This window comes from Natator depressus, chromosome 19 (assembly GCF_965152275.1).
Source record: "Natator depressus isolate rNatDep1 chromosome 19, rNatDep2.hap1, whole genome shotgun sequence".
Classification (NCBI taxonomy): Eukaryota; Metazoa; Chordata; order Testudines; family Cheloniidae; genus Natator; species Natator depressus.
This window is the reverse complement of record NC_134252.1, coordinates 8,297,379-8,315,200: the sequence shown is the minus strand read 5'-3', so window position 1 is coordinate 8,315,200 and position 17,822 is coordinate 8,297,379. Positions and strand designations below refer to the sequence as shown.

Here is a 17,822-nt window from a genome sequence, read left to right as displayed (position 1 = left end):
TCATGGCCTTTACCCTTAACTGTTTCCAAAGGAGGTTTTATTTTATTTGTCCTTATTAGAAGAGCCATTCATGCCGGTGAAAGACACTAGCCGACCTGACGAGGAGGAGTGCTGGCTGGAGCCTACCAGATCAAAAGGCCCCGCTGGCACAGATGAGGGAGGGGCCACAGAACCCAGACATCAAGTGAGCATGGGCAACAAAAAATAAAACAGGAATGGGGGTGCAGGTCACAAAATGAGCGAACCGGAAGGAGACACTGAGCAGAGAACCTCAGACAGCACCCACTACACTGAGACCAAGTCCAAAGAGTCAGTGGATGCTGCCCAGAGCAAATGTGCTTTGATGTATGCATGGACATGGGACCAGAAAAAAGTCCCACAGAGGCAGAGAACCCTCCTGCTCACCCAGCTTCCTCCTCCCTGACTGAGAGACGGCCGGCGTTGGTCCCCACCAGGAGGAGGTTAACAGCTCTGGAGACAAGCCCCATTTAACCCCAGAATGGGTATAGCAGGTGCGAGCTCACACGCCTCACTCATGACTTGAAGGAACCGCCTCTAGGTGCCCATTCAACAGGCCCAAGACCATCTCATTGCCCTTGGACCCCCAGCCATCAGACAGGAACGACTGACCTTGGAACCGACACCCGAGAGGGGACAAGTGATGCGGCGTGCAGAGAATGAGCCACCCAGCCTCCCCGGACCTCCTCATGAAGGAACCATCTGCCTTTTGTTATCCCCCACTGTCTGTGGGCTCTAGTGCGTGCCCTACACCTGCCCTGCTCGAATAGGCTTGCACAAGCAACAATTGTCGAATATTGCATTGCATTAGGAAGGACAGGGCTGTGGTAAGTAACATAACAAATCCCTGTTTCACACTCTCTTCACCCGCGTTACATTATTTCACATTCCAATGGGAGCGACGCATTAGCCCAGTTCTCAGCTCTCAGACAGTGCTCAACTTTTTCAAAGTGTTCCCAGCCAGGACTAATAAATCCTCCCAACACCTCGCTCAGGCAGGTATCGTCGCTGGGACAGTGAGACGCAGAGAGAGGTTAGGTCTATCTGTCCATCTAAGCACTTAATCTCTGTCCATCTCTGCAGGATCTGAGCAAATTGCTCCAGGCTACACAGTGCGTCAGCAGCAGAGAGCCCAGGTTCTCCTGTCTCCCTGCCCTGGGCACACACTGTTTTCTGGCTCTGATGCTAGTTTGGGTATATCTCATCCTAGTACACTGTTTACCGACTCACTCTGGGCCTGATCCAGAGCTCACTGGCGTCAGTGGAAAGACTCCTATTGACTTTAGTGGGCTTTGGATCAGGCCCCTTGTACCCTCCCGGTCACTAGTCCTTATACTAACCATTGTTATTGGAGTCCAGGCATTTCCCTTTTCTTCTGAACTGCTTGCGCTCATCGTCTCGCATTTTCCTCTCTGCTCCCTGTGGGGAAGGTGAGGTAAAAATTAGCACCAGGTATAGTGTTAACAGTACTCTGCTTTACAGCAAACATCCCTGGGAAACTGAGGCCCAGAGGGGCTAAGTGACTTACCCACAGCCAAAGGACAAGACTGTCTCAGAGCTGGGATCAGCAGTGAGGTGTCCGAACTCCCAGGTCTGGGCTTGGATCACGTCTTACCTTTACCTTTTAATATGCTAAGAAGATTGGGCTAAATTCCCCGCTGGTGCAACTCCATTGCCTTCAGCGGAAATTGCGCGTCAGCAGAGAATCTGGCCCATTGTTATTGTTTTTACTGGACATTTGCCTCTTAAATGGGGATCAAAAAAAGGCCGCTAACCCTGTCAGTCTCCATAACAGCAGCACTGGCACAGAAACAATGTTCTGTTTGCGAGGGCACAGCAAGGTTTGAAAAGGTCCAGTCAACGAGCCTTTTAAGAACATAAGAACAGTCATACTGGGTCAGATCAAAAGTCTATCTAGCCCAGTTTCCTGTCCTCTGACAGTGGCCAAAGCCAGGTGCCCCAGAGGCAATGAACGGAACAGGGAATTGTCAAGTGATCCATCCCGTCGCCCATTCCCAGCTTCTGGCAAACAGAGGCTAGGGACACCATCCCTGCCCATCCTGGCTAATAGCCATTGATGGACGTACCCTCACTGAACTTATCTAGTTCTTTTTTGAACCTTGTTATAGTCTTGGCCTTCACAACATCCTCTGGCAAAGAGTTCCACAGATTGACTGTGCATTGTGTGAAGAAATACTTCCTTTTGTTTGTTTTAAACCTGCTGCCTATTAATTTCATTTGGTGACCCCTAGTTCTTGTGTTATAAGAAGGAGTAAATAACTCTTCCTTATTTACTTTCTCTACCCCAGTCATGATTTTATAGACCTCAATCATATCCCCCTTAGTCGTCTCTTTTCCAATCTTATTAATCTCTCCTGATATCGGAAGCTGTTCCATACCCCTAATCATTTTTGTTGCCCTTTTCTTTTAATAATAAATAATAATAATAATACCACCTTGTTCTTACATTGCACTTTTCATCAGTAGATCTCAAAGCAGTTTACAAAGGGAGAGAAGTATTTTATAGATGGGGAAACTGAGGTACAGATAGGGGAAGTGACTTGCCCAACATCACCCAGCAGGCCAGTAGCGAAGCAGGAATAGAACCCAGGTTTCCTGAGCCCTAGTCCTGTACGTGCTTCCTCCACTAGGCCACAATGCCCCCCATTGAGTTAAATATGACACACTATCTACCCATCACCATGGTGTCTGAGCACCTGACTTTGCACTTGATCCGCCTCAGAGTGGAAGACTCTGTGGTGACTGGAAAACTAGTGGAATTTTAAGAGCGTAAAATGTGACCAATTGAAAGGGGAGGGAATTATTAGTCAAATTATGTAAATCTTTTTTTAATTAATACACAGTTAACTTCATTGACTAATTAACACTTAGGATAATGGAAGCCCTTGTTAAAAAAATTCCACATCCCAAGGGGCAGGAACTCACAGTAAACAGCCTGAACACCTCCCAGAGGTCTTTCAGGAAAATAAGACCAGGCCTTCCTGATATTTCTAAAGTTAAGAAAAAACCACCCCCTTTTAAAATGGAAAATATGGGCTAAACATCAGGAAAACCAAACCCTGAGAGCTACAAGACTGCAAATCAGCCTCCAAAGGGAGTGGGGAAAGTCTCAACTCTCGAGTCTTTGATAGGACTAGAGAGTAAGTTACAGGGCAGAATCCTACTTAGGCCGGGGATGGATTAGATCCTCCAACAGCTCTGTCCATCTCTAACTTCTGCAAGCTCAGTGATCCAGACACACTGGCTAAATCAGTCTCTTCTCACCGAGATGGCTGAACCTGTCTATTCAGGGTTCTCATCCTCCCCAACTCATTCAGTGGCTCCAGGTCTTTTGTGCTAGTTTGGAGTGAGTATAAAATTCTCTGGAAGCAGTTCTCCCAAGGGAGGGAGAGGCTGTCTACCTTATCGCAGAAGATCTTGATCTGGCAGACGGCTCGGTGCACCAGCCGGCTTGTCCCAGGGCCGCAGTCGTAGGTGTCAATCTGGAGGTTTAAAGGGACGCCCTTCACTCCTTTCTGGGAGGAGAAGTCTGTACTCAGACAATTCACCCCAATAAAAACCTGCAGATAAAAAGGGAGAATGGCACAGCTTGAATGCTAGCCTGCAATCCCGGGATTTTAAATGACAGAGGGAAGGATGTCATCAGAGGACAATTGACTCTTCTGTTTCTTCTGAGATTCATCCCTCCAGCCTTCCCAACTTTCATCCAGCAAGTACCCAACCACTCCTCACCAGCTTAGATCTAGCAGATTCTCTGCTGCCCTGCACTGCCTGCATGCGGTCATTTACACCAGCCAGGAGTGGGCTTAACGCTATTATTCTGATTCAGTCGTGCTGCATGCCCTCTCTGCACTGGTGTAAATGGCTGCCCCAGATGCAGGGCGATGGCGAATCTGAGCCTAGAGCTGCACTCACTACATTCCCCATCACGACCACATGCTGCCTCTCACCTCTGTGCTATAATAAAGAGATCTCCCCTCCCCACATCTTCCCATCTGCTCTTCACAGCCTACTCTCCGCAGATGGTACCATCCATCCAGAGGGACACTTTGGTTTGGACAAGTTGGATGTTCTAATGATGTTGCAACCTGTTCCTCACAACCCTGCCAAAGGCCTCCCTGAGCGCTATTAAGGTGACAGAAACGCTCCAGTCACCTTCAGCGGGCCTTGGGTCAGGCCTCACGTTTGCCTGCGAATGTTCTCACTGAGATTTCCGTTGGGTGGCGACGCTGCCCGTTGGACTCGGGCACGCCCCTTTGTTACACACAGACAGGAGCCAGTTGCAGAGACGGAGGCAGGCTAGATCACCGCACGACTGGGCTCCCTTTGGAAATTAGTCCTTGGCAGGGGGGCTGGAAGAATTAGTATAGTCGGGGGGTGCTGAGAGCCATGGAACCAAACTCTAAGCCTTGGATATGATGGAAACCACTTCAAGCCACGGGGTGCGGCAGCACCAGGAGGCTTCTGCAACTCTTGTATTGGGAGCCATAGTACTGTTGCAAAATTCCAACAGGACCCTCAGACCCCCTATTTCCAGCACCTACAGTCCTTGTTAGTTAAATAAATAACTCATCCTGAAACCTGTCTCAGGCATCACTGTCTGAATAGAGCTATCTGCGGTGGGAAATGTGAAGAGAACGCTGGGCACTCACACAGCCTTAGTTCCAATTCCAAACTACAAACTCATCTGTGCAACCCGGATATTTTCCCTGGAGTTTTTGGAGACAAATACTAGGACCAGTTCCCTCAGATGGTGTAAATCAGCACAACTTAATGGGGCCTGTGCGGAGGATCTGACCCTGAAGTCAGGCCTAGCCAATACTTCTAGACCGAAAAGAAGCCACTTATCTGTTGCATTAAGCGTAGCGGCAAGAAGAAGAATTATGAATGACAACTCGCGTAAGAAGTACTACAGACAGCCCTATATAGCTGGCCTCTCTTGGCAGCTCCCAGACTTTTCAGCTCTCTGAAGTCTCACCCTGAAGTAGCCCCAGGCCAGCGTGCGGACCAAAGTTTCTGGTAACAGCTAAATTGTGTTTGGCTGCGGTGCCCCCAAGGGCTTGCTGCATACCTGGCATATTTCCATTCTTGACAACCAGGCCTTGGAGGCATTTGTTAACCTCTTGGGGTTGTAAAAGACAACGGTCGCCTTTGGGCGGAAAGCAGGGCTCTGTGGAGACCCCAGAGCAAACCAAAGGTTCCCCAAGCTACTCATTTAAGAGACCCAGGTTTCTTTTCCTTTCTGGCCTGTTTTCTCTGGGCTTGTTTGTTTGGTGACGCTCCTTTCACCTTCTGACTGAAGCTGGTAACACAAAGTACTAATGGGGACCTGGTCTGAGCAGACACACGGGAGACCAGAACTTTCCCTGCTGTGTTAAGCTCCGATGTCGGTAAGAAAATCTCATAGATTTTAACACCAAAAGGAATCATTGGGACCATCTAGCTGATCTCCTGCACAGGGAATGCCGTTTGGCTATTACTGCATCAATCTGGAGGAGGGTTCTTGTTCCTTAAGCTTTTGGGGGGGGTTTGTTTTCTGGGTTTTTTTTTTAAACATGCTTTGCCTATATGCCTGGCCCTGACCTCTGATGAAAAAGGCTTTCTTCGGACTTAAAAACCCATCAGCACTAGAAAAACAGATCCAGGCCTGTCTGAGCTGTAAGCGTAATGTTTATTAGCTAGTGGTGATGCTTAAGCATACAGAAAAGCAAGGGGCTCTCCCCCACTACCCTGGTAAATAAACAGGGTCAGTGACGAGAAATAGATTTTTGGATTCGAAACCCCATTTCTCGTTCAGCTGAGGGGAAAAAGATGTGCTCAGCTCAGAGACAGGTGTACTGTAACTCAGAACAAGCCCTCTCCTTTCCCCTCCGTGATTGGATCATACCTTTGCTTCTTCGTTAGCGTTCCACACAAAGGACAAAGCGTTGTATGCCATCTCGTCAATGTGCTGCACTGTGTTGAAGTTTTCTTTACAGTCGGCTGAAACGCATTTAACGCATGATTTACCCTTTGACTGCCAAACTAGTCACTTCAGTGGCCGCCATGACGTTTTTAGTCAGGCATGCGGTTCTACACATGCATGCAAAATGGCGTCTTCTGTGTGGCGTGACCTCGCTCGTACAGTGCATGGGAGGTCCCGCCGTGTGGAGGATGCCCTTGTGTTCTACAAAAGGGCACCTTCAGTGCACGTGTTCAGGGGGCCGGACAGAATCGTCCCATGGGCACAGCCAGTCCTGGGGTATACAATCGTGCCATGGGCACAGCCGGTCCTGAGTTGCGTACACAAACACACCACTGCATCACAAGTGTTTTGCATTTCTAAAATAGCTGTCAGAGCATCACTTCAGCCTCCCCACACACGAGATAGGTGTTTCGTTCTTTATACAGTTGGATCAACTCAGGTGCACGGAGGTTAAGGAACAGGCTACAGAAGAGCCAATGGTGCTGAGTGGTTGAACCTGTTATTTACACCTGTGAAAAGTGACTGTAGATCTCTGCTAGATCAGAGCAGCAGCTTTTTACAGGTGCAAATGACTACAAGAATCTGAGCTCGTGGCAGGACTCGGACTAATTCCTAGGGCCAGATTCTCTGACTCACTCTGCTTCCTTTGTGCTGCCTGGGGTGCAAAGGGAGTGGAGACTGGCCATAACTGCCTTGCTGCAGAAACCGCCAGCTTGGGAAAGACTCCAGCAGGCACAGAACAAGTTCATGAACCTCCCCACCACACCTTCCCATAGCTCCCAGTGCAGGTGATGTGTTGGAGGTGGAAAGGGTGGCGCTGGGGTGGGAGGGAGTAGCGGTTGGAATGCAGTGTGCTCTGACTATTCCCAGCCAGGGAATGGTCCCTTAGGAACTTTTGTCAGCTGGCATAATTTAGAGCAGCCACCCCGGCTGTTCTAACCTGCACTGCGGTCAGTTCTAGAGCAGAGTATCAAGGAGCCATAACCTGGTGCTCAACAGCCCCCACCTCGCTCTGCTGCATTCAGTGGAAACAAAGTGCAACAGAGAATCTGGCCACTAGCCTCCTGCTCAAACCACTAGGCTATGTTTTAGGTACTTTACTGGATGGACAGAACACTTGTATATGAGTTATCAGGTCAAGTTCAATGCACTATAAGAATAACCATGTGCTGGCAAGGGAGAAGGTCTTTGCCATCTTGAACTTGTACGATTTAACAGGAAAAGGGTAAGATTTTTCAAAAGTGCCTAAGTAATGTGGGAGCCTAAGTCTCACTGACTTGGCTCCTATGTCCATTTGGAAAATGGAATTTAGGCTCCTAAAGTCATTTTGGTGCTTTTGAAAATTTCAATCTAAACCTTTAAAAAGTACCCAGTAGGAAAGGCATTGACGCCCACAGGTCATTCTGCACCTTCCTAACGGAGCTAGGAAGGAAAAGGTTTTCCTGGCCTGTGAAAATTTCACAGATTTCAAAAAATCTTCCCATCCCAAAGTAGGGCAAAAAGGCAAAATCTTGACATTGAAAAACTGGGGAAAAAATTGGTTTGGGTTAATCAAAAAATTTTTACAGAAAAACTGGAATTTTCCATTTAGAATGATGTCAAAATGACCCATTGACAATTTTGAAATTTTTCTTTTTTTCCAAAAAAATTTCCAAGTCGATAAATTCATCAAAACCTTTCCTGTAAAAACTTTTGGTTTCGCCAAATTGGCATTTTTTAACAAAAAACATTTGGTCAAAAAAATCCCTGCTCAGCTCTGTTTCCAAACTCTGTAGCTGACGTTGCCTTATTGTGCATTCAAAATGGGCATGGAACTTATTCTAAAAATAACCGAGAGCACCCACACATTCAACCATCACCCCTAGGAAAGCCCCACTGCGTACCAACGTCAATGACTCTCTGCTTGGCAGTCGGCTGTCGCGAATGCCAGTGCTTCCAGAACTTTAGCTGCTCCGTTGGATTCTTTTCATTGTCAAAAACGACCATCACAGTGCTCTGAAAAACAAGCAGAACAGCCCCACATTAATATGTTAGTCATACTTAGCTCTGGGATAGCCCTTTTCAGCCATCGGCCTAATGCACTTGGCAAAAAAGGGATAGTATGATTCTCCCCATTTTACTGCTGGGAAAATTGAGGCCAGAGCAGGGAAAGGACTTGGCCAAGGTCAAAACTGGGAATCAGGCTGTAGAGTCCTATCGGTGATGTGCTGCTGCATGCACGGGGCTGGGACAGCCAAAGGGGTAAGATATTTACAGGGCATTTAATTGCTACTCGTGCTCTGCACTTAACTAGACCGTTTCCTCGGAGAACCTCCCAGCACTTCATACACCTTCCTTGGTGCACCATCCCATCACCGCTGGAGGGAGAGGACCCAACTTCTAGCCAGGGAGACCAGAATTGCCATCCAGCTTCTACCCACACAGAACATCAAGCTGTGCTACGGACGTGGAGGTCGGCTTATTCGTAAAGGACCAAATTCATCCCTGTGCCAGGGGAGGCAGTTTATACTTCCCCTTTCTGGGGCTGCAAGGAGCCATCTTGGCACAGGTTAGAACACCCTCATGGCTGCTCTAACTTGCTGTAATGGCCAGGATGGGCCATTGTGGGAGAGCAGGATTTCCGGGGTGCAGGTCTGCTTTGGCTATGGTCTCTCTCCCCTCCACCCTGCCCTGGAACGCCCCCTTTCCCCAGGGCTCTGCTGGCTTTGTGCCAGGTATAGGGGTCCCCTGCTTTGGGTGATATTCCTCTTAGGAAGGGGTGCTAACCCTGTACTGCACACCCTTTGCTTCAAACTAGCTGATATAAAGGGGCCACACATCATCGATGACCTGAACCCACCTTAACAAACAGAGCACTTTCAAGGCAGCCTTTTGCTTCCTGTGTTTTGTGGGAATGTCTCTTGGGCGTCTCCCACCCAAATGATAAAGTTAGCGGAAAAGTCTATGGTTTTCAGGTGCCGGGTAAGACGGAGTCTGTTGACATGCCCTGAGCCTCTCTGGCCCATTCATCACTTTTAGCCAACATGAGGCACAAAACACATTTTCCCTCCATGATCTGTCCCAGGGTAGCACTGTTGCTTGACGTCCATTTATAGCGTCTGTCAGCAAAACAGCCAGCGTGTCTCTTACCTTCACTTTATTTGAGGACAAGTGTAAACATTTGCCGTCTCCAGCTGTCCTCAGGGTGATGGGGTAGAACTGTCCTTTGTTGAGGTAGGCCATGGGCGAGTCCCCAGATTTGATGTGAATGGCTTTGGGGGAGCCCAGGGTATATTCAAAGTCACTCCTAAGGAACAAAGAAAGAATGAGGAATTGCCAGCCAATACCCCTGCAGCCTGAACGTTACCGAGAGGGACACCTTAGCCAGCTCAAGAGCTGCAAGGTTCCATTGTTACAGGGTGGAAACACACAAGCAATTGTCTCTTTTCCACTCCCCCCATCTATTTTACCCCGTATCTAGGGCCCTACCAAATTCACAGCCACGAAAAACAAGGCACGGACCGTGAAATCTGGTCTCCCCCCATGAAAAAAAAAAAGCCTTTTGTGTGCTTTTACCCTATACTATACAGATTTCATGAGGGTGACGAGCGTTTCTCAAATTGGAGATCCTGATCCAAAAGGGAGTTGTAGGAGGGTCATAAGGTTATGTTAGGGGGTAGAGGTCTTGCAACCCTTACTTCTGCGCTGCCTTCAGAGCTGGGCGGCTGGAGAGCAGTGGCTGTTGGCTGGGCACCCAGCTCTGAAGGCAGCCCCACCCACAGCAGTGCAGAAGTAAGGGTGATAATACCATACCCTGCCATCCTTACTTCTGCGCTGCTGCCGGTGGTGGCTCTGCCTTCAGAGCGGGGATCTCCAGCTGCCCAGCTCTGAAGGCAGCGTTGTCGCCAGCAGCAGTGCAGAAGTAAGGGTAGCGGAACCGCAACCCCTCCTGCAATAACCTTGCGACCCTCCCACACACACACACTCCAATTACAACACTGTGAAATTTCAGATTTAAATAGTTGGAATCATGAAATTTATGATTTTTAAAACCCTATGACCAGGAAATTGACCAAAATGGACTGTGAATTTGGTAGGGCCCTACCCATATCATAATGCCTCACAATCTTTAATGTATTTCGCCTCACAGTTCCCACATGAGGAAGAATTTGAGCAGGGACTTGAAGTCAGGTCTCTCAAGGGCTGAGCTAGTGCCCTAACCACTGCACCCCGCTTCCTCTCTACCCTCACTTTGTGCTGACAGGGTAGGAATCCCCATATGTTATTGTAGCTGGTACTTTGCTACGGGGTGGTTACAAAGCTATTGCAGGACAGAGAGTGGTTCGACGCCTCGCCAGCACAAACAATGATAGAGACAGGAGCAAGACTTCCAAAATGCCTGAAGTCAGGCTCCGCCGGTATCCATGTGGGATGACGAGCAGCAGCCCGATTGTCAGAGGTGCTGCCCACTTGCGTCTCCTGGGCTACTGAGTGGGAGCTGCAAGCGCTCTGAACCTGGGGCCAGAATTTAAGTCTGTTGCCTCCTGCAGTGAACGTGTCCAAGGCCTCTGCTGCCACCTGGCACTTCGTTCACACAAGCCCTGAGCCTGGACGACATCTGAACATGACCAAAACTCACATTTGAGGGGCTCAGGCTTTTCTTTCACCCTCAGCTTCATCCCCTCTGCTAGCAACACTGAAACCCATTCCAAAGGCAGCACCTCTTGGTTGGCAAAGGGTTTTACCAGCCAGTGGCAGCTGGATGCTCCATTTATACAAATAAATAGAATGTCGGGGTGTCCAGTAAACAGAAAGCCTCTCGCCTATTAAGGTGAGCTGTTGTCTGTGAGAAAGAGCAACCTGTCAACAACTGAGTCACAGTGACTCCGGAGGTGAATGAAAACTGGGAGGCAGGATCATGTTATCTAGTGACATATTTCATACTGTCCACAGCACAGGAAAGATCTGTTTGTGGGGGAGGGCAGGGAATGGAAGAGGAAACAGCCCTGAGGGGTGTTAAACTTCCGTGTGCCTTAAAAACTCAAGGTGACGGCAGTGAATAAGTCCTCTGCTGGCTGAAAGCAAGGACCCAAAATGCTAGCTCAGGAAGGATGTGTAGATTTTACCCTGCATGGCTTGTGATCTGTGCTTGTTCTATCATTTGCCCAAAGAACTGGGCCTGTTTCCAGGCAGCTTCTGAAGCTGACAAGCAGCAAGTGAAGCTACTGGCGCAGAAAGTGCCCAGATGCCAGGGCCAGGATGTGGAATCGGCGGCAGCAAGCATGACTAGCGTGAACGCCGCTGTGCAGTGTCAGGGAGGCATGTCTGTCAGAGGCAGCAGTGGATTCAGAGAGCAGCTTCTCCGCTCACTTACAGCCGGGTGACTGTAACAGCCCCCTCCAGGGATTGAACCAGGAACTTCTCTTGAGCTAAAGAGCTACCGGCTGCAGCACATTCATAAAGGGGACCTTTAACCCACGCTCAGTGACTTACACAACAACCCCCTTGATGTCAATGGCTTGCGCCAGATTTACACTCGTGTAAGCGAGAGGAGAAGCCCTCTGCAACCCTGAATCTATGTGGTCTCAACCCAAGAACCCAACAGGGACTATGTGCAGTGTGTAAATGCCCCTTGGTTGGCTGCAATTTCAGGGGAAGGTCCTTAGCAGGGTGACCAGGGTTCAAGCTGGATTGGCTGAGCTGTGTGGGGAAGCCTGCTCAGCATCCTCGGCCTCCGTGCTCCCTAGGGACAGGGGACAGACTTCTAAAGGCCCATCAACTGCTTTATCCAAAGCAAAGTCAACAGTGTGGATCCCTGAGTCTTGCCAGGCTGAGCGGGAAAGCTCACGAATGGAAGGTTCTCTCGCGTTTGCTGACATGTCAGGTTTCCAGGCGGAGACAGTGATAGGGAAAAAGCACTTCCCCATGAAGGCTGCTTTGGATCTAAGGTTTTGGTCTAGGTCCTTTCTCTACAAGCAATATCTCAAACCCTAACCACGGCTAAGAGCCCTTCACTTCCATATGCACTGAAAGTCACCCCTCTTTTGGAACAAAATAGCCACATGACAGCACGCTCATCCTCAGTACACTAAGGACGTTATTCCAGACTGGCTCACCCTTGTGGAAATATTAATTCTGTAACTCTGCCAAGGTGAGTGCCTGCCTGGATCGGCAGCTGGGCAAATGAAACGAGGGGAAGTGACCGCTGCCAGGTGAACTGGAAACCAGGGGGCAGGCCAGACTAACGAACTGTCGATTACCTCTTAGCACTATCGACAGGGTAACCCTCGGAGCATGGCTGGTCCGGCTGGGATTTGAGGATATCACCGAAGAGCAGTGACTGTAGGGAAAATGAAACCAGGATAAATGAAAGTGGAATCTTTTCCCACTTGCCCCCCTGCTGCACCAGTGATTAATAACAGCAGCTACCAACATTACAAGCAGCCAATCCTGGAGTCCGAAATCATCTCCCAAAGTCAATGCAAAGACTATTCATTCAATGGGATTTGATGAGGTCTCTAATGCAGAGCTCCCATTGACTCCAGGAGGTAAGAACTGCATGACCAGGCCCAGAATTAGAGACACTGCACTGAAGTCCACCTCTCAGGTGGGGACATTTTCCAATTGAGGCAAACCCAGATGGCTCTAACGAGCCCACAGTTAATGCTTTTCCCAGAGAGCAGGGCATGACTATTCATGGTATGTCAGCCACAGAGAGTGAGACTCTTCCGAATTTTCTGGACAAATCCTGAGCCATAGCGAGTCATATGCTACTGACAACAGTCAGGGCCCACTTCAGCAGAGATGCAAATGGTGGTGTATGAAACATGAGGGGAAATTGCTAAGGAGATGGGTGTGAGCGCTTACACAATGCAGTGTTCTCTGATCAGGCCTTCCGTGCACAATGAGTAACGTACACACCCTGGGGCGGAAGGGTGTAGCAGGGCAAACAGGCAAGTGGAAGGTTAAGAAGCCCCTTCACCCATTCTTCTTATCTCGCCTGCCTGGATGTTGCTCCACATCCCTCAGTGTGTCAATCACACTTGTTTCACACACCCCTCGCACGCCAATGCTGTGCAAATCTCCCTCCCAGATATACCAGGTGTGTCACTTACTCCACTGTTTAAGTCACTACTACATTTGACCCAAAGACTCGATGGGATCTGTACCCACTTACACCAGGTCTGAATTTGGCCCTTGGTCCAAACTGCATCCCACCTGACTGCATGGGATTTGTTCCACGTGGATGCGTATTGCAGCAGGAGGTGCTGTCTCACTCATTGGCAGCTGCCTAGATGATAAGCTTTTCAACAGCAGATCTCAAAGGGCTTTACAAAGGAGGACAGTATCCCCATTTTACAGATGGGGAAACTGAGGCACAGATAGGTGACGGTCACCCTAAAGGTGCTGGAACTAGGGGTGCTGGGGGTGCAGCGGCACCCCCTGGCTTGAAGTGGTTTCCATCCGATAAAGGGTTTAGAGATTTGTTCAGTTGCTTTCAGCCCCCCCCCATGTCAATGCCACTGGGCCACCCAAAAGGCCAGTAGCACAGCCAGGACTAGAACCCAGTCTCCTGAGTCCCAGTCTGGTACGCTAGCCACTAGGCCACACTGCCCACAACAGCTCCTGACCTCTTGCGGGTCGTCTTTGAAAGTGCTGTCCGGCTGCCACCTCTGCTGCTGTGGCACCACGTGAATGGTCTCGAAGAGGGAGCTCAGCGAGCCGTTGTCGTACACGTCCCCCGAGGCGATGGCATAGTTCTCGGGGGAGGGCTCCAGCTTGCTGGTGCTGGGGAGGAGGACGGCCGGCTTGAGGGGCGCAGGGACACCCTCTAGACTCAAACCATTTTTCTTAGGCAAGTCGGAATATTCTTGGGTCATGGAAACGTTTTCAGCCAGGAGCTTCATGAGGTGGGCAGAGCCCTCGAAGGACGAGATCTCGGGGTCGTACTCCATTCCGTGACAGTTCCTGGGGAAAAAGGATCCCATCAGAAACAGGGGCAGGAGTCACTGAACCAGGGGCTTGTGGAGCTAGGCAAGGCAACAGAGGCCTAGACCTGAGATGAAGAAGCAAGCTGTATAATGTGGGGTAGCAGACACCAGGAATCCCAGTACAGCCAGCCCCTCGCAGGATCACAGAGGTTCATAGGAAGTCAGAGGATAAGCTTTTAACAGCAATAACTGGTGCTTAGAGACAGGCATGGGCTGCAGCATTATGGTTTTAGATCAGGTCATCTCTGCTTGGAACATTAAACATTAACGGTGCAGCCTGGCCAACCCCAAGCATTCAGAAATCGTGAGTCAGCTCCTACCCCCAAATCCTGAGCACAGCTTAAAAATCATGACAGGTTTCAGAGTAGGAGCCGTGTTAGTCTGTATTCGCAAAAAGAAAAGGAGTGCATGGGCTGAGTGTCCATCCCCCAGAGCTGGCTGGAGCCGTGTGCCCCCCAGCACAGCCCCTCACCCAGGGCACCACCCCAGGGCACTTGGCTGCCCTAGTTTTCCTGTCCCTGTAGGCCAAGCAGGCTCCCTGAGTTCTGGCCCCACCCCTCCCCCTTGGGCTCTGGGGCTGGGTGGCTCTGGCTCCTAACAGGGTGGGGGTGCTGTAGCTCTAAGTAGCTGGCTGCTGCCCAGGGCAGGGAGGGGAGGACCCTGCTCTGGGCCATTGGCAGGAGCGGGTGGAGCCGGCCTGCCCTTGGGCTACTGGCCCGTCTCTAAGGTGCCACAAGTACTCCTTTTTTAAAAATCATGAGATTTTTAAAAAATTGTGGTTTTATTTGATTTCTGGGTTTTGAGCCTTTAGGGTCTGCATATTCCAGTGCTTCGCTCTAAACACCAGGGCTAGAAACTTACCTAATGCTTTAAAAAGACAGCAGATATTCTCATATATATTCACACAACTCCAGGAGCTAGGGCTTTGAGAAATGCACCCCGCATGGTGAGACCTGGGATAAAATCATGGGAGTTGGCAACACTGGAGCGAGCTAGATAGGGGCAAACCTCCAAGCAGGGGAAAGAGGGACAGAGCCTGGGGATAAAACCGAGCTGAAGACTCCATAGTGCCGTTGGGCCAGAAAAGAAGACGACTATTTTTTCTTGCAGAAGAATAAAATACAGCTACCCTAGGCTACCTAGCAAAAAGCACTTCTACCAGGCAGAATCCTGCCCCCCCTCTGGGCCGCAGTCCGATATTGCCAGGTCTGCAGGCCTGGCCTAGCTGGTGGTGATAAATTATCACTCCTGTTTCCATACAGCGAAGAACAAACACACCCCCATGCTAGCAACCCGCGCTCCTCTTGGCAGCCCCAGCTGTCCCCAAGGAAGCGAAGGAGAAGCAGCAGCTCCCATCCTTCTTGCTTCACGAGCTTCAATTTCAGGGATTCACCGAACACACAATGGCTCCTCACACCTGTGTGGAGTATGTCAGTGCTCAGAGAACCAGTAAACATCCCTGAAAATGAACTCTTCCCCTACCTCCTCTGCCAGTGAGGGGAGGGGAGTGTAACTCTTTTGCAACAGGTCAGCAGGGAGCTGGAACCCCAGCTGGAGAGCAAATATTTAAAAAACCAACAGGTCTGAAATCCTGAAAGCAGCCTAAGCACCAGATCCACTTGGGGCCAGATCCTCAGCTAGTGCAGAACTCTTAGCGCCACTGAAGTCAAAGGTGCACTGCTTTACTGCAGTTCAGGGTCTGGCCCTGCATTAGCACATGCAGCTCTGTTGCCATTATTAAAAAATATAAATATACCCAGCTCCTACAAACGGAGAGCACCACTGAAAATAATGCACAGAGCCCATCCGCCGGGCTAGGAGAGGAGAAATGGTGCCAGGACTTAGCCTCCAACAAGGAATAAAGTGTCATTCAATGGGCCCATTGTAGTGCAAGTGGTTCAAAAATAGTTCTGCAGAGCAGATTGCCAAGGTACACAGAGTCCAGCAAGGGGCACGGACTTCCCCGAGCCTAATGGGCCATTACTTTCTCAATGAATTCTCTAAAAAGCCTCGAAGCCTACGAGGACATCAGAGGAGAACGTTGGGCAAATTGGAAGCCGTTGAAACGGAAAACTCTTATCAACTCAATGAGTCCACGCTGACTTCTGTGATTCCAGCCCAGCAACATATAAATAGTCCCTCTGCCCTGGCCCAGTGTCACAAGGAGGGACACAAAAGAACAAATCCTTGGCTGGTGTAAGTCAGCCTAGTTCCATTGACTTCAATGGAGGCAGATCCCCTGTTGGTGTAAATCAGCATATTACCACTGACTTCAATGGGGCAGATCCCCAGCTGGTGTGAATCAGCAAAGATCTATTTACGCACAATGAGGACCTGGCCCAAGGAATTTTAATGTGTGTCTCTCTGTTAATAGCTTCCACTGTTGATAGTAATAATGCTGTGCTTTGAAGTCTGTTTTATGCAAGCTAACAGATCCATCATGCATGCCAGCAGCAGACAGACAGCTAGAGAGAGCAGGACTCGATCTAACCTTTTTCCCAGTTCATTGCGTCCCATCATACCAGCTGGAAGGATCCTCTTCTCCTTTGGGACCTGCAAAAGGGAAAAACAACAGATCCCTCACTGCCACAGATTTACGTATGGAACGCAGGAGCGAAGTAAACCCTGGCTATAATAAGTGTAGTCTAGTGGCTAAGGCCCTAGACTAGGACTCAGGAGTCTCTGGTTCGCTTCCCTCCTCTCCCGAATTCGGTGCGAATTGTCTCATTTTCCCTTCTGTACACTACTAGCAGTGCCCCACCTCCCAAGGGAGTTGTGTGGATCCAGATGTTCACAATTGTGAGGTTCTCAGATACTATGGTAATGGGGAGCCGTGTGAAGTACCTAAGGGCTTTGTCTACACTGGCACTTATGTCGTTAAAACTTTTGTCACTCGGGGGGGTGAAAAAACATGCTGTTGGCAGGAGCCGCGCTCCTAGCGATGAAGCTACTGCCCCTCGTTGGAGGTGGTTTTATTTTGCTGCCGGGATCAAGAGTGGCTACACAGCGCATCTTACAATGGTTTGGCTGATCAGCTAATGGGGGCACCGGCAAACAGCTGATCGGGGGCTTGGGGAGGAGTTTGGGGGATGGTAGAGAGCAGCAAGTGGGGGCCTTGGGGAGGAGGCAGAGCAGGGGCGGGGCCTCAGGGAGGGGCAGGGCATGGGCGGAAAACGAAAAGGCGGCACCTGTGAGGCTAACGGAGGGCACACGGTGCCCACTAGGAACGTACCATGTAGTAGTCATAGAGGAGGCTCAGGGCAGCCACGCTGTCGTCGTCTCCGTTCACCCTCATCATGGCCTTGGTGGCGGCTGTCAGGGGGTTCTCCAGGTAGCTTTTCCAGGCTTCGTCTTCATTGGTGTAGGAGAATTTCGGGAAGTTCATGCTGTCATTCTTCAGGAGGCACACGGACCTGAAACTGAGCCAGCGAGGTGGGGGTGAAGGCAAACAGTCACGGCAAGGACGTTTCCCAGCGCTCCCTTAAATGGGCACAGAGCGAACATGAGCTGGGCTTCTCAAAGGAGCCACTGAAACTCAGTGGGCGCCGGATGCCTACCTCCCCTCAGCTTCTCGGGAAAGCCCTGAGGGATACCATCTGCAGCTGTGTTTTGTGCAGTGTTAGGGCCACGGCCTGTCCTAACAGGAGCTATGAAGGGGAGCCAGGCGGGCGCCTTCTGCTTCAGCCATCCTGTCCCCAGCAAGGGAATGGCAGCACAGTGGAGCAGCCTTTGCTAACGCTCTGAAAAGGGGTGCTGCACCCCACAGCTAGCGCATGCTGCCGCCCGGACCACCCCGCCCTGGGCACATCCTACACCTGTGGGGGGCAGCACGCAGGCCGCTTCGCACT

General features: G+C 50.2%; 1 protein-coding gene across 1 annotated transcript in view; it reads right to left on the bottom strand.

Moving 5' to 3' along the window:
• The window catches only part of GRHL3 (grainyhead like transcription factor 3), a 29,272-nt gene extending 11,985 nt beyond the window's left edge, over window positions 1–17,287 (bottom strand). Inside the window, exons 1-9 of the mRNA XM_074934286.1 lie at window positions 17,207–17,287; window positions 16,466–16,527; window positions 13,615–13,951; window positions 12,244–12,323; window positions 9,134–9,287; window positions 7,888–7,999; window positions 5,927–6,021; window positions 3,441–3,599; window positions 1,359–1,437 (exon numbers count right to left, since the gene is read on the bottom strand). Of these exons, the coding sequence (XP_074790387.1) occupies window positions 1,359–1,437; window positions 3,441–3,599; window positions 5,927–6,021; window positions 7,888–7,999; window positions 9,134–9,287; window positions 12,244–12,323; window positions 13,615–13,951; window positions 16,466–16,527; window positions 17,207–17,272 (1,144 nt within the window). The 5' untranslated portion in view covers window positions 17,273–17,287. The remainder of the gene's footprint in view (window positions 1–1,358; window positions 1,438–3,440; window positions 3,600–5,926; window positions 6,022–7,887; window positions 8,000–9,133; window positions 9,288–12,243; window positions 12,324–13,614; window positions 13,952–16,465; window positions 16,528–17,206) is intronic.
• Between the last annotated feature and the right edge of the window lie 535 nt (window positions 17,288–17,822).